The sequence below is a fragment of the Takifugu rubripes genome, chromosome 22 (genome assembly GCF_901000725.2).
Source record: "Takifugu rubripes chromosome 22, fTakRub1.2, whole genome shotgun sequence".
Lineage (NCBI taxonomy): Eukaryota > Metazoa > Chordata > Actinopteri > Tetraodontiformes > Tetraodontidae > Takifugu > Takifugu rubripes.
The window spans coordinates 5,782,975-5,797,289 of NC_042306.1; the positions used below are offsets into that span (position 1 = coordinate 5,782,975).

Sequence of the window (14,315 nt, forward strand, 5' to 3'; positions counted from 1 at the left end):
TTTACCTGACTGTCCTGGGAAAAGAACAAATGTATATATAGACACACAGCACTAAAAATATGTAACAATGCAACCACTTTTTCAGGGCAACATGAGGAAAAATACTTGCTTACCGCATTTCTAAATTTGCCTGTGGAGGAAGCGTCTATAAAAAGGCAAAACAAAACAGTGTATACACTACCTCAACGTGAGCAAACCAGGCAAAATGGTTTAAAAAAACACCACAGCAATGGAGATAAAGAGTTAGAAACCTGTCAACTGCATAAACAGCTACCTACTGCTAAAATCAGTAATGTCACGGAAACAATCAACAATCAAGGTTCTAGCAACAAGGACATTTGGTGGTCCTGATTACTGGGAATTAATGAGCGCATGTACTCTACGAGCCTTTAGACAGTTGGAGAGACAGGAAAGCATAACCGAGTCATCCTTTTGAAACCATTAACCCAAGACATTTTAGCAGCATACCCCAGAGAACAAAAAATGCAGAAAGCCCACATTTGAATTTAGAACCACCCCAACTTACCACACAGGAGTTTTAAGTTTGTTTATTGCAAAAACACAACAAGCAATAGGCATTTTAAAAATGAGATGATTTACATGGCAATGTCTTACAGTTTAATAAACATGAATTCTAACCACATTTAATGTAGATACAGGGCTGGAATGACCATATGTATAATTACCTTATTAAAAACAAAGAGCATTTACAGAAAGAAAAAAAAAAGAAAAAATTAAAGAGGACGTGTTCGCTGGGTTATCTGTCATCTATGTGAAACACTTTGAAACCAAGGAAATTTAAGATCTTCATCAAGGCGTCTGCATCCAAACATTTAACATAGGATTTTGTTTTCGACAATGTAGCATTTACTTTATGTCCACTTCACATTACTGGCCCTGTGCAAAGAAATACATAAAACATACATTGCATGTTAACAGCAGAAACAGTGGACTCAGCTTTAAACCTGTGTAGGGAGAAAAATATTATGAGTCTGAAGCTTCGCCGTTCACTGGAACCCTGTCAAACCTGTTGGGTAGGGAGTTAAAGCAGCAAAAATGGAAAATTCTCTTGATGTGAAGGGCAGATTTTTATAGGGAGTGTACCTGGGGGGCTTGTGGTGCTGCACCCATGGATTGAGGGTTGGGTGTGCCATAGTATGCTGCTTGCTGGCGGTAGTACTCTGCCCAGGCAGCGCTGTAGTCTGGCTGTCCTCCAGGCTGAGAGGCTGGAGGTGCTGCAGCTGCTGGAGCCTGAGATGCCGCTTGACCTGCAATGTAAACCAAAATGCAATTAGAACCAGTTCCTTGAGATTCACCAATAATTACTTGAAATTAATTCTTAGAAATCCTGTGTTTGTGCTCCTGCAACTCAAATCCTACTGTGGATTTAGGTAACTGACATTTGGAACACAGGTAAAATATAAGAAGGGGAACGAACCCAGCACCAATACTTCTAGGTGGCAGGTCAGAAACCTTCTACTTTTCTGTTGGGCGTCGGTGAGAGCAGCCACTCCAGCATGAAGCACTGCGCCAGGAACACAGCCACCCTTCAATGTGAACAACTGTTAAACACTAATCTACTTCAGAAGCCTCCAGGTTACTGGGTAGCACTGGCTCCATAAACCAAGTTCTCTGTAGGAAAACTCAAAAGTAAAAATAGTTGTGCAGAAGATGACTAGGAACATTCATTCATAGATCACAATTGCAATACTATTACTTAATGTCTGTTCCACCTAACCATAGGGTTGTAGGTTTGAATCCATAAATAGTTATTTGATATTCGATCATTCATTTTAGGAAAAAATAAAAATCACTGCCAGAGCATTATACTGGTATAATTCAAGAGCACAATAAGACTCTTCCTAAACAATATCATGGCAACATGTGCTCCCCTCTTGCAAAAAATGCTGTGCCAGTTGTGAATTCAGATAGCTGTCATTGCTCCCAACCAGCCAAAGTGCACACACCTGTCACTGAACCTGGATGCATTAGTTGATCTAATGTTGTTGGAATACACTCAGCCACTTCATTAGGTCCACCTGTTCAGTTGCACAACACAAACAGCTTATCAGCCAATCACAAGGCTGTCATTTAAGCATGTGGACATGCTCAAGACAACTTTCTGAAGTACAAACTGAGCATCACACTGGGGAAAGAAAGGGGATTTAAGGGACTTTGAATGTTACATGGTTGTTGGTGTCAGAAGAGCTGGTCTGAGTATTTCAGAAACTAATAGGAATTCCAAACACAATCATCTCTAAGGTTTATAGCGAATAGTCCAAAAAAAAGAAAATATTCAGTACGCAGCAGGTGTATGGATGAAAATGCATTGTTGATGTAACAGGTAACAGAGAATGGGCATGTTGGTTCAAGATGAGAAGATGACACCTTCCCTGAGTACACAACACATCGAGCCTTGAAGCTTTACCGATCTTCATGATGGCTACTTCCAGTAGCAAAATCCACCATGTCTCAAAGATCATATCATCTCAAAGTGTCATGACAATGGGTTTACTGCAGCATAGGGGCCTCCAGTCACCAGATCACATTTCAATAGAGCACCTTTGGGATGTGGTAATGTGGGGAAATCGCATGATAGGTCTGCAGCCGACAAATCCGCAGCAACTGAGTCATGCTCTCATGTCAATATGGACCAAAATCTCTGGATTATTTCCAACACCTTGTTAAAAGTATGTCAATATAGTGGTCAGCAACTGTATGCTAAAAGAAGGACTAGAAGCTGAGACTAACTGGTGAACTATTAATTGGGATTTTACGCCTACGAACCTTGTTTCTTGTAATACTCCTCCCAGGCTTTGGTGTAGTCCTGAGGTTGCTGACTCTGTTGACCTGCAAAGAAAAGACATATTAGCAGATCTACTTGGTAATTTAGATCAAAACTCTATTCACAACACTGATGCAACGCAGCTCATTCAATAGCAGCGACAGACCGGTGAAAAACTAAACTAAAAACCAGTAGTAGATGATTAAAGGCAGTGCTACATCCACAGCCCAGTCCTGCAGATCCTGTAGCAGTCTAAACAGCGCAGGCATCAGCATTAAACCATGTAAACGCGTGCTGAAAACACTACACAGCAGGCCAACAGTACTGAAAAATACCCAGACCTGTGAAAGAATCTGATAAAATGCCCAGTGGCTGTTTAGACTGTCTTGGTTTAAATAGGTGAACACTGAAACTACTGTTCATATACCCATTTTCTTGTAATATTCCTCCCAGGCCTTGGAGTAATCTGCCTGTCCACTCTGACCAGCAGCCTGTGGGTCACCTGTTAAAAAAATGGTACTTGTAATTAGTCAATTATTCTTAGCGGTTTGTTCTGCACCTGCCTGGGTCCAAGCTGTCAGTTTTAGATTTTTGGAGAAAAATTGCCCTGGCCCCGGTAGTAACATTTTTTTTCCAAACGCTGGTCCTAAAGTTAATGCTAAAGGTCAAACCAAATCAACTTCCTTTCCTGATAGCGACAAAGCCGTAGATATTTGACAAACACTTTGATTACCTTGGCCATTGCTTTGAGTTGTGCCAGGAGCTCCACTTGTTGGGGTCATTGGAGCCTGTGGTTGTTGACCATACTGGGCATAGTAGGCTGCCCATGCTGCTGCATTGGCATCAGCTGCTGCTTTATCTGGTCAGAGTGAAGTTTTTTAAATAAATAAGGCAGAACTAAAAAAGAGCTTTGATAGCCATTGCAGTACAGTATCATAAGTAGTCATAATATGGACATGGAGAATTTGGTTTTATAAGAATTTGGTTTTGCTCAAGTATATTGGAGAACAGTTTGTAGTTACACTAAATATGAGTTACCCACTTGGATCAGGCTGTCCCTGTTGCCAGTGTGGGTAACCATTGCCCCATCCCTGAGGCTGGTAAGGAGCAGGCGGGCCACTGATAAAAGAAATAATCAGAATGCCCACAACATAAATTCAGAATTTATGTAAGATTTTTGAACTAGGAAACATAAAACATCACTACTTACTGAGGCCCTGGAGGTCCCTGGTTGTATGGCCCTGGGTTGTAGGGGCCCATTGGTGCCCCTGGTGGACCAGGAGGTCCATGTGGGCCTGGACCTCCATGCGGTCCAGGGGGGCCATGTGGACCACCCATTGGAGTAACTGGTCCCTGAAAAAACAAATTGGTAAATGAGTCAAATAACTGGAACTTTCTCATTGGAACCATTTGGAAAGAAATTTCTGTACCCCGATCTTCTCCTCTACTAGCTGTCTGGCATAGTCAATCTGCTGAGGAGAGCCACGAACTGTGAACATCTTGATACTGGGATCAGAGTTAGGTGGTGGATTCCTCTGCAACTCAATCCTTGCTCCAGACTGCTGACTGATGCCCTTGATTGTCTCACCACCTAAGGAGTTTAAAGACCAAACAGAAACATTGCTATTCATCTTTTTTTTTTTAAACTATGGATTTGATCATTAAAATGTAATCTTATGAAGCCACATGCCTTTTCCTATAATGAGGCCCGTCTTCACAGTGGGAACAGTGAATGTAAACTCCTGCAGGCCACCAGGCGGACCCATGTTCCAGTTCCCCTGCCCACGACCACGACCTCTGCCTCCTCCAGGAGGCCCTCCTGCCTGTACACTTCTTAGCAGATCAGTTATGATGTCTGCTGCATGCTGAGCCTGATTAGGAGGTCCCATGATTTGCGCTATCCTGTCTGGTGTGCTGCCATCATCTGGAGGAAGATAACATTTTAATTATAAGGACTTCTAAATAAATTTGAACAAATGTCACATCAGAGACATTTTCAATGCACAGGTCTCAGATAGCTTTGGGTTTAGGGTTATACATCAGCTTCTCAGCGTGGTGCATGAGTTTTCATCATGGACCATATACGGTGATTGTGCCAAATGTGAACAATCTTAATCACTCGCCTGGTTTAAACTGGATCCTCACTCCTGTGTCATTTTGAATCTTCTTGATCATTTCTCCATTTCTACCAATCACAATTCCTACTGCAAACCGGGGAACTGGAACCTTGACGCCAGATGACGGCAACAAAATTAATAAACCTATGCCAGTCAGATTGTGAAATTAAACGTAAAATACAAACACCCACATCAAGGCTGTCTCCTCCAACTCTTGAACCATACTCCCCCCTCTGCTCCCTGAAACCTTGATCTCTGATGAGATCCATCACCATCTCCTTGGCTTGCTGAAAACAAAACACAATATTAATTCACAGCACTGTTATAAGTTCATAAATATACCTGGCAAAAGGAGTTGAGATACTCAAAATGTAAAAGTAGACATAGCTCTTGTATGAATTAAAAATGACCAGAAAAATAATCAAATGACAACTCACCTGAACTTTAAAGGGTTCACCCGAAATTCGGAGAGGTTTGTCTGCACCTGTGTTTTGGGGCCCATCTTGGATCATGACCATCTTTACTCCAGCTCTTTCCTGTACAAAGAGTCAAATTACATGTGACCCGCTCAAAAGGAATCATGTGGTCACAGGTGGCCTCATATCTACCTGAAGGCTTTTGATAGTTTCACCACCCTTTCCAATGACAAGTCCGGCTTTAGAGGCAGGGATCATAATCTCCTGTACAGTCATTCCCGGGCCATCATTGGGGTTAAATGCAGGAGCTGGACGCCCCTTTTCAACTATTTCTGTCAAAAGCCTCTTTGCAGTCCTGAAAAGAGCAAAACATTTCATACACTCATTCACACTTGGGCTCAAAAAATATAAAATAAAAGCAACTTACTGGATCGATTCAGGTAATCCTGTTAATGTAACAGACCTATCCGGCATGCCTCCACTATCTACATCGAAAACCAATGATTAATGCAACTCAAATGTCAATACCTTATCCGTGAACATGAAACATTACTCCCAAGAGGACTTACCAGGTGCAATTTGTATTTTACAGCCAGATTCCTGTTGTAATCGTGATATTTGTTCACCCCCTCTTCCAATAACTGAGAAAATATTAACATACAGGATCATTATTAACGAACTGTGTGTCATTTAGTAAGTGAAGGCAAACTTACTGAATCCAACCATTCCGTCTGGAACCTTGAACTCCTCAGACACCGACCTGAAAACAACAGATTTAAGTGACTATTGCATTAAAAACTATAACGGACTCAGATACAATAATGGACTTAAATCTCAGTACCTTGGCGGGCCACCCATTCCTCCTATAGCTGAAAAGGCTGGAGAAAAAGGACAATTAACAACATACAGAGGAAAATTAGGGCCAAACTATTGTTTAATTAATCCTAAACTACAAACAGATCAACAGAGTAACTTACCATCACTTGTTGCCACTTTCTTGGTCTCTGGTTGGTCTGTAAAAACACAACATAACACACATAATATGCACTTCCATCATAATGCAGCAAAAAATAATTCAACCAAAAAGTAAAGACTGGAGCTCAATATGGTATCCCAGTATATGCAAAATGAGCAGCACAACACATTAGCTTAAGTCAAATGTGCACAACTTCAGGTGGATATAAGACAGGAGAATGCAGTAAGGCATGTGCATCTACAAATTTGAACATTAACTTGCACAACCAATGATTTTTGGGGAGATATTTTGCTGGAAACGTATTGAACTGTTGGCAGGATATGACGTTTAGATGGATGGCTGGCAGAATTAAAACGACTGCACCAAAGAACATGCAAGTTATTACGATACATAGTTGACCACATGAAAACAGTGCTGAAAATTAAAGACATTTCTAACATGTAAATCATGCAGTGTACCATTATTCTAAATGCAAAAATGGTTCTGTTGAGAATGGTTATGTACGGGGTTGAGATGGTTAATTAAAAACAAAAACATCAATACATTTACAGGTTGCCAACACAACCATGGCGGTATGAATCTGTGCACTGACCGATAATCAGGTTAGGCATGGGAAAATACCCACCAGCGTCCTCCAAGGGCCTTTTCTGGCCTCCATAGCCAAATTCGTTGGATGAGGGTGCCGCAACGCCATCACCGCCTATTTTCGCTGCAATCTGCAACAAAAAAAAGTTTAAAATGATAGCATTGCCCTCCAATATGTCACCGCTTCCTTAGGACACAACTTTACTACGTATCGTGCAGACATATTTGTCTGCGGCCTAACAAGAGATTTCTGCCGGAAATATAAGCCAACAAAGGATACGAAATAATTTGCATTAAATCATAACTGTGTTGTGGCCAAAAATCATATGTTTGGGTCTAAAAGCGGACAAAAGTGTATACACGCCTAACTACTTTAACAGAACAGGGAGTATTTTTTTTAATTTGTTCTAGCTTCTCGAGCGTGGCCTAGCATCTGTGCACGTTAATGTAGCTTAGCTCGTCGCAATACCATAATGAACAGAAACTAGGTAAAAGTGACTATTGTCCAAATTAAAACACATACTTTGAAAGAAATGTAATCGTTGAAATATTACCTGTCGTGCTCGCTGTAGAGCGTCTTTAAAAGCATCGTTCATACCGCCGCCGGCACTAGAGGACGGAGGAGCCACGCTGCTGTAGTCAGCCATAACTGCTACACACTTTTCTGTAATGCAACAAGATGGCGGAATACATTCACCGAAGCTGACAGGAAATCCCGCGGCAGACCGACATCTCGCGATGACATTCTTCACGTCGCGTAAAAAAAAAAACAAAAAAAAAAACGGAAAAGGTTTTTGATAAAAGCTTTCTGATAAAAATGCGGATACAGCGGATCTATTATCGTGCAGTAGCAAATATAGAAAAAAACTTTGAAATGATTTCTTTAAATATTTAATGTATTTGGATAATATTGTGTAAAATTAAATGGAGGCTATAACTAACAAGTTAAGGTTGGTAGGTCTCAGATGCAAATAGGGTATGATAGATGTTGCTCAGGTTAAGCTCTTTCTCTGATATAAAAATGTGACATAAGGCAATCTAACATGATAAAGGTCGCAAACACTGAGCTGCTATTATCATCCTGTATTTTCACTGAGTTAACATTTGATTTTGTCTGATTTAGTACCTATGTAATGACTGTAGTACCCCAAAAAACATTTGATTTCGAAAAATGGTGCAGACCTCTGCCAATCAGGTCAGTTCCTCACATATTTCACACATGTGACACCCCCATACTTCTGACAGTAGTGAAACAGAGTTATATAACAAAGGTTACTTTATGATCAAAGCCTATTGGATTCAATCTTCAGTAGATCAATGGTCAAAGTTCCCATGGAACCCAGAACATGACCAAAATTTAATATCCTTGGTCCATTATCGATATGTTCCATGGGGGAAAAAAAATATTGAAATCCATTCTTAACTTTTTACTAACATGCGGGCAAAACAAATGTCTTTGGTCTTTGGGTTGTTGATTACAAGTAAGTGCATCAGCCAGCCCTGAGATAAGAACAAATTATCTCTAGCTAAAACCATAATCTTCAGTAAGCTTTGCATCACTTTTACCCACAAACCTGTAGATTGATTTTTTTTAAAGGATGATGAAAAAGGTCACTACCTTTTTCATCATCCTTTAAAAAAAGGATTTTAAATGGCCCATCTTTTCTTGAGCAAACATATATAATTTGTTTTTTAGAAAACGGGATTATTTTAAGCCTACTAGTCCTGGCTGCTGTACAAAGTGTATTCTAACAAAATACAACAATTTGACAAAAAAACAACAACAATTTAGGTACTAAATATAACGGACGCGGCATGTGGAACCGTGCAAGAGTGTAGAATGGTGCTTTAATTAAACATTCTCGTCTTCTCCAAATTATTATAACGGACACATCTTGCACAGTTGTAGCTTACTGTACTGAACTGTACGTCCAAGCTGGCGAGAAACGGACATCAAGCAGGAGAAACACTTCCTGGTCGGACGTATAACGGCGCTTACGCTTTGCGCTAAACCCGGCCGCGCCAAGGAACGCCCTACCACGCGTTTTTTTTTTTTTTTTTTTGTTATTTTGTTATCACACTCTGTGTGAAACGACCGCTGGTACTGTGGATGCAAAAGGGAGAGAGCAGTGACTGTGGACGGTCATCTAGTCACAGATAAATAGCAGGACTACCTTTAAATGGTTTTCATCCTGCGCCGAGTGACACTTTGCGGTTTTTCCCTGCTGTCGAGTCATTGCTGAGAGCTCCATTCAACGGTAGCTCTTCCACAGAGACTTCTCATTCGAACTGTCCGATCCTGTTTTCACAGACTGTTGAAAATGGGCAAAGATTATTACAAAACCCTGGGCATTTGTAAAGGTTCCACTGAAGAAGACATAAAGAAAGCCTACAGGAAACAAGCGCTGAAATGGCACCCGGACAAAAACAAATCAGGAGCCGCAGAGGAGAAATTTAAGGAAATCGCTGAGGCGTATGAAGTCCTCAGTGATCCGAAGAAAAGGGAAGTTTATGATCAGTATGGCGAGGAAGGTAATTTGCTTATTGACCATACATTCTACCTCTGTGTGATGGCTTTTTATTCACAGCGTTGTAAACTGCCATGAATCCGGGTGGACGTAAAACGGGCTTTAATTTAACACTGTCAGCTGCAGGCCAAAAACAAATATTGAGCACAATGACAAATCGACATGTAACATTAATAATCTATTTAACAGATTATGTGCAGGAATTCATGCTGAGCCTGTGGTTCCTTTAAAGCTGCTGCTCTGCATCCAGATGGTCATGGGTGGGAAGCTTGTGATATGGGCAAAAAATAAAGATGTCATGTTGTGCTTTTTATCAGTTGCATTCACCATCAAAATCGCCAAAGGTCCTGAGCATCTTCTGAAAATGCTACAAGTAAAACAATTTGTGTTGTCTCATTAAGAATGCAAATACTCTGGAATATTAAACCTCCACAGATGAAGTAAGGCTACTTTGAAAGTGTAAACAACTGTTTGCTCTTTTTTTCTGTAAAATAGGAATATTTAGAATATCTTGAATTGTAAATGCAAATGATATCCCATAAACAATGTCTATTTATTATCAGGTCTCAAAGGAGGAAATGGCCTCACTGGGGAAGGTCAAGGCAACACTTCCACTTACACCTTTCATGGGGACCCGCATGCCACCTTTGCTGCTTTCTTTGGGGGTACAAACCCTTTTGATATCTTCTTTGGACGTAAAGCAAGTGGCCGTGATGATGAGGACATGGAGATGGATGGAAATGATCCATTTGGGGCATACACTAGTTTCAACCTGAATGGATTCCCACGGGATGGGCACGTTGGCCCTGGAGGCCAGCCACACCGTAAGCAGGACCCACCCATTATTCATGAACTTAGAGTCTCCCTGGAGGAGGTCTTCCATGGCTGCACCAAAAGGATGAAAATCTCTCGCAAACGGCTTAATCCTGATGGCAGGACCATGTGCACTGAGGATAAGATCCTCACTATAGAGATAAAGCGTGGCTGGAAAGAGGGGACGAAGATCACCTTCCCACGGGAGGGAGATGAGTCACCCAACACCATTCCTGCTGACATTGTTTTCATCATCAAGGACAAGCCACACCCCCACTTTAGAAGGGAGGGGTCAAACATTGTGTATCCTGTGCGTGTGACCTTGAGACAGGTGAGGTTCTTTCTACTTTTGACGCCCACATCAGCTCAGTTTAGGAGTATATAATTTTATTTATGTCTGAGGGAAGGATTAGTCAGAGATGGGTGGATATTTATTTTAAAGCGGTCTTAAATCTCAGCTGCATTAAAATAGCGACAATGAATACACTAGAGGTATACTGTCTCAACAGTTATTTTCCCTAGAAAGTGCAGTCATAGTGAATGAACACCGTACTAATCTAAATAGACTTGAGTGATGATAGAGTGATGCTTATGTAATATAGATGGTAGAAACCAAGAAGCAAAACTGTATTGTGGGGAAGGCAAAGAACCCTTATTCGCCCACTCACCTACACAGAGATGGAAAAAAAAGTGCATTGTTCCTTGTAATCATAATAAATGTTGCACCGATTTTGCATATGGCTCATCATGGCAAGTTATATGCCATACATCTATCTTCCAGTGCTTTGTCCCTTAAAAAAGCAATTTAAAACAAAAAGCGTCAACAGTAAATGACCACGGAAAGGTACATTTCACCCCATATTAATACATCATTTGTCCTCAGTGGTTCAATCACTCAATCTTTATTTTATATATATGTTACAATCAAAATTGTCTCTAGGCACTTTACAGAATCTGAGGGCCTGACCCCTAACAGGCAAGGAAAAACTCCCCTTTAACAGGAAGGAACCTTGAGAAGGATCGGTCTCATATTGGGGGAACCCTCCTGCTGGTGGCCAACTGGGTAGAGAGGGAGGAGGAGGACAGGTATAAGAAAGAATAGGCAGCGATCATGGAAATACATTAATTACAACAAACTGTCAATATAAGAGTTAAGTGGGTCAGAGGTCAGCAGGTCAGCACACAGCTATGAAGTCAGTGATACCTGGAGATGGATACAGAGAGGAGAAGGTAGAGGCACAAAAACTACACCAGAAAATGTGCTCAGGATCCAGTAATGTTTTTAAGGAACAATTTAAGCATCTCAAGCATCTCCACTAGCTTTTCACAAATTTCCCTGAGGGTGTCATCCCAAGGGATCAATAAAGTCTAGTCTAATTACTGCCACCTTGTAGGACCGGGGTACATTTGCTAAAGAACAATTGATCTGGTCAAGAATAGAGCTGCCTATCAGTGGTAAAACATCCCATAACATCCCTGTGTTGGGATGAGATCTGAAAGACAAGTGGTGAACTTAGATCTTTGAATTAAAGATGACATCTCAGAAAAATATATGGGGGAAAAGGGGTTTAAGGGCTCGTTGGAGACCCTGTATGTTTCTACAGTCAACACATCTGGTGATAATTTTAAACAGTCCACATTTAATTGTGCTGTTAGTTTCTTCTATTTGTGCTTTGGTATTGATTTTAATAAGATTATGGTGATTGACCGCTCCCTTCCTCTGTGCTTGGTGAACTTTTAATCATGGAACAGGGACTATCTATGTATAGTGCTAAAAATGTTATTGTTGGTGGTTGAAGGTTCTACGGAATCAGCAGAGAAGTGTGTAAGACTACAACTCTACATCCTGGTCTGGACTCTGGTTTGTCAGGTTACTCTGGGTCTAATAAAATTGACCAAATTCATAGAAATTAAAAAGGCACTACCACTGGTGGGATAGACACCGTCTCTCTTAATCAGACCAGGATTTCCCCAAAATCTGTTCCAATCAACTACAAAGGACACCTGGTTTTTGGGGCGCCACCGTTACAGCCAGCAACGAAGCGATGACATGCGACTAAACATTTCATTGTTGGCCAGTTTGGGGAGGGGACCAGAGAACGTTACGGTGTTTAACACCGTTTTTGGTTAGTTAAACACTGACTTTATTAATTTTGGTGACCTCTGACTGACGAAGCTGGGTGATGTTTGCTCCGACATGAATAATAACTGTGGAGAGCTGCCATCTGGAGAGTGAAAAATGGCAGCTTTAATGGAGTTAGTCCAAGAGTTTGAAAAAAATATCAGTATGCAGAAGGTTTGCTCTGTTGGTCACAAGAGCAATGTCTGTGAATCATCTCCAGTGACTGACTAAGCAGTTATTTTGATTAAAGACCAACTTGAAATGCTTGCAAGCTAAGTTTATAAAATGCAGGTGACTTTAAAACCCATAACAAACAAAAAACTGACTATTTTGGAGCATCCTTCTCATAACTGACTCCAGCATATTATCCTATTACAGATGTAGTTGGTTAGAACAAAAACAAATGTCTCAGTAAAAGCACAGATGTGTTTATTTAGGAAAATATATATTTACTGCCCAATTATTACTTTAGAATCAGAGGCAGTTAACCTTTTGACTTTGTTTAGTTTTGTATGTGTCTTAATAAAAGTGAGTGTTGCAATCAGTGAAAACAAAGCAATGCAAATTTGTCATCTGCCATTTAGCTGTAATAGTTTTACTTTTATGTGATTCATCAAAATCTTTAACAGACAAAACCCAGTCAACTGCTCAGACTATAATTACTTAGGATAAGAACTGCATCAAATGTAATGCCACAATAATTTATTTTCGAATGACAGCAGAATTATAAAAAATATTGAACAGCTCCATGTATTAGTTTGGAGAATAATATTGCCTACTTGTGAGGTTGTGTGGGATGTTGTACTCTAGATTATTTCTCTGACTGCCATTTTTCTTTTTTCTCAGTCATTGTGCGGCTGCTCGGTTACTGTTTCAAGCATAGATGGAAAGACATGCAACATGAAGATCACAGATGTCATCAAGCCTGGCATGAGAAAAACTGTTGCTGGACAGGGGCTTCCCTTCCCAAAAAATCCAGAGCAGAGGGGGGATCTGGTGGTAGAATTTGATGTTAATTTTCCTGACACATTGCCTGGAAATGCCAAGGATGTCTTGAAACGGCATTTACCTACGTAATATAAAGAAAAGGAGAGTTAACCACATTACAGCACTCACCCACTTTACCAAACACACGGTACTGGAGGCAGTACTGGAAAATCACATGGACCTCCTACTCATGAACGTGCTATTTCTGAGTTGTTTTTTTAAGGCAGCGCATGCTGCCAAGCAGATATACAATGGATGCAGGAGTCAGACTGTCTGGATTTTATCCTTAAGAAAGTTACAATTGTTTTGGATGTAGATTATTACTATGGTTTTCTTTTTTGTGTTTTTTGGCAGAAAATGAATCTAAACTTGTGAAAATTGCAATCATTATATTTTCCTTTTGATCTACTGGTAGTTAAGTTAAGACTTTAATACAAATATAGCTTCACTGTCATTAATGTTGTTTTTAATATTACTAGGTCCAGACTTCAAATTGGAACTTATTCATATTCTAAGATAAAAAAAAGTTTTATTAAGATATATTTATGCATGTAAAGATTTTAAAATGAATCTTTACACATGGAATAATATCCAGCTGCTTTAGTTGTGAACATGATTTAACCTAACAATAATCATTCTGTCTAAACATCTTAATGCCACACCTATGATGTGAATGAATTATCAAAGCAAAGGAGGCATGCTCATCAACACAGATTGAGAGATTTGTGAACATTTGAGAGAAATCAGCCTTCTGTGTACATTAAGTCTTTGAGTTCAAAAATGTGAGCAAAAACAAGTGTTTATATTTTTGTTCAGTGTATAACTGTTGAATAACTTAAATCAGTTGCCAACTTTATTGACTATGAATTAATGATTGAGTAATTTTAAGAAAGTGTTACATTGTTCTTTGTAGACCCACAGATTTCTGGTATTCTTTGTAATTTACTAGAAAATAAAGAACCATGGGCTTTGAGCAGCAGATTGAA

At 40.1% G+C, this 14,315-nt stretch overlaps 2 protein-coding genes across 13 annotated transcripts; one reads left to right on the forward strand and one right to left on the reverse strand.

The window, feature by feature from the left end:
* Positions 1-532: 532 nt before the first annotated feature.
* On the reverse strand, positions 533-8,812 carry fubp1 (far upstream element (FUSE) binding protein 1). 12 transcript variants are annotated; one of them, XM_029831546.1, is made up of 22 exons: positions 8,794-8,812; positions 7,434-7,543; positions 6,887-7,010; positions 6,296-6,331; positions 6,160-6,196; positions 6,032-6,078; positions 5,888-5,959; positions 5,746-5,803; positions 5,511-5,673; positions 5,340-5,438; positions 5,094-5,189; positions 4,909-5,011; positions 4,476-4,709; positions 4,216-4,376; positions 3,996-4,138; positions 3,828-3,904; positions 3,519-3,644; positions 3,213-3,287; positions 2,788-2,850; positions 1,968-2,039; positions 1,439-1,547; positions 1,127-1,268 (listed from the first exon to the last, which is right to left on the reverse strand). In XM_029831546.1, the coding sequence occupies exons 2-21, from the start codon at positions 7,524-7,526 to the stop codon at positions 1,477-1,479; spliced, it is 1,950 nt and encodes a 649-aa protein (XP_029687406.1). In that variant the 5' UTR covers positions 7,527-7,543; positions 8,794-8,812; the 3' UTR covers positions 1,127-1,268; positions 1,439-1,476. The 12 variants fall into 12 exon arrangements, with proteins under 12 accessions (XP_029687399.1, XP_029687400.1, XP_029687404.1 ...); XM_029831539.1 differs by lacking the exon at positions 1,439-1,547 and having other exon boundaries at positions 533-1,268; XM_029831540.1 differs by lacking the exons at positions 1,439-1,547; positions 8,794-8,812 and adding an exon at positions 533-897 and having other exon boundaries at positions 1,105-1,268.
* Positions 8,813-8,926: 114 nt separating this feature from the next.
* dnajb4 (DnaJ heat shock protein family (Hsp40) member B4) lies at positions 8,927-14,300 on the forward strand. The gene is made up of 3 exons (XM_003975458.3): positions 8,927-9,411; positions 9,971-10,551; positions 13,189-14,300. The coding sequence occupies exons 1-3, from the start codon at positions 9,201-9,203 to the stop codon at positions 13,417-13,419; spliced, it is 1,023 nt and encodes a 340-aa protein (XP_003975507.1). The 5' UTR covers positions 8,927-9,200; the 3' UTR covers positions 13,420-14,300.
* The last annotated feature ends 15 nt before the right edge of the window (positions 14,301-14,315 follow it).

Coding starts and splice junctions, on each gene's coding strand:
- fubp1 (XM_029831539.1), bottom strand. CDS start 7,526: ATGGCTGACTACAGCAGCGTGGCTCCTCCGTCCTCTAGTGCCGGCGGC. Junction 6,079..6,159: donor GGAATGGGTGGCCCGCCAAG/GTACTGAGATTT, acceptor TGTTGTTTTCAG/GTCGGTGTCTGAGGAGTTCA. Junction 4,139..4,215: donor TAGTAGAGGAGAAGATCGGG/GTACAGAAATTT, acceptor TTGTTTTTTCAG/GGACCAGTTACTCCAATGGG.
- dnajb4 (XM_003975458.3), top strand. CDS start 9,201: ATGGGCAAAGATTATTACAAAACCCTGGGCATTTGTAAAGGTTCCACT. Junction 9,412..9,970: donor TGATCAGTATGGCGAGGAAG/GTAATTTGCTTA, acceptor ATTTATTATCAG/GTCTCAAAGGAGGAAATGGC. Junction 10,552..13,188: donor TGCGTGTGACCTTGAGACAG/GTGAGGTTCTTT, acceptor CTTTTTTCTCAG/TCATTGTGCGGCTGCTCGGT.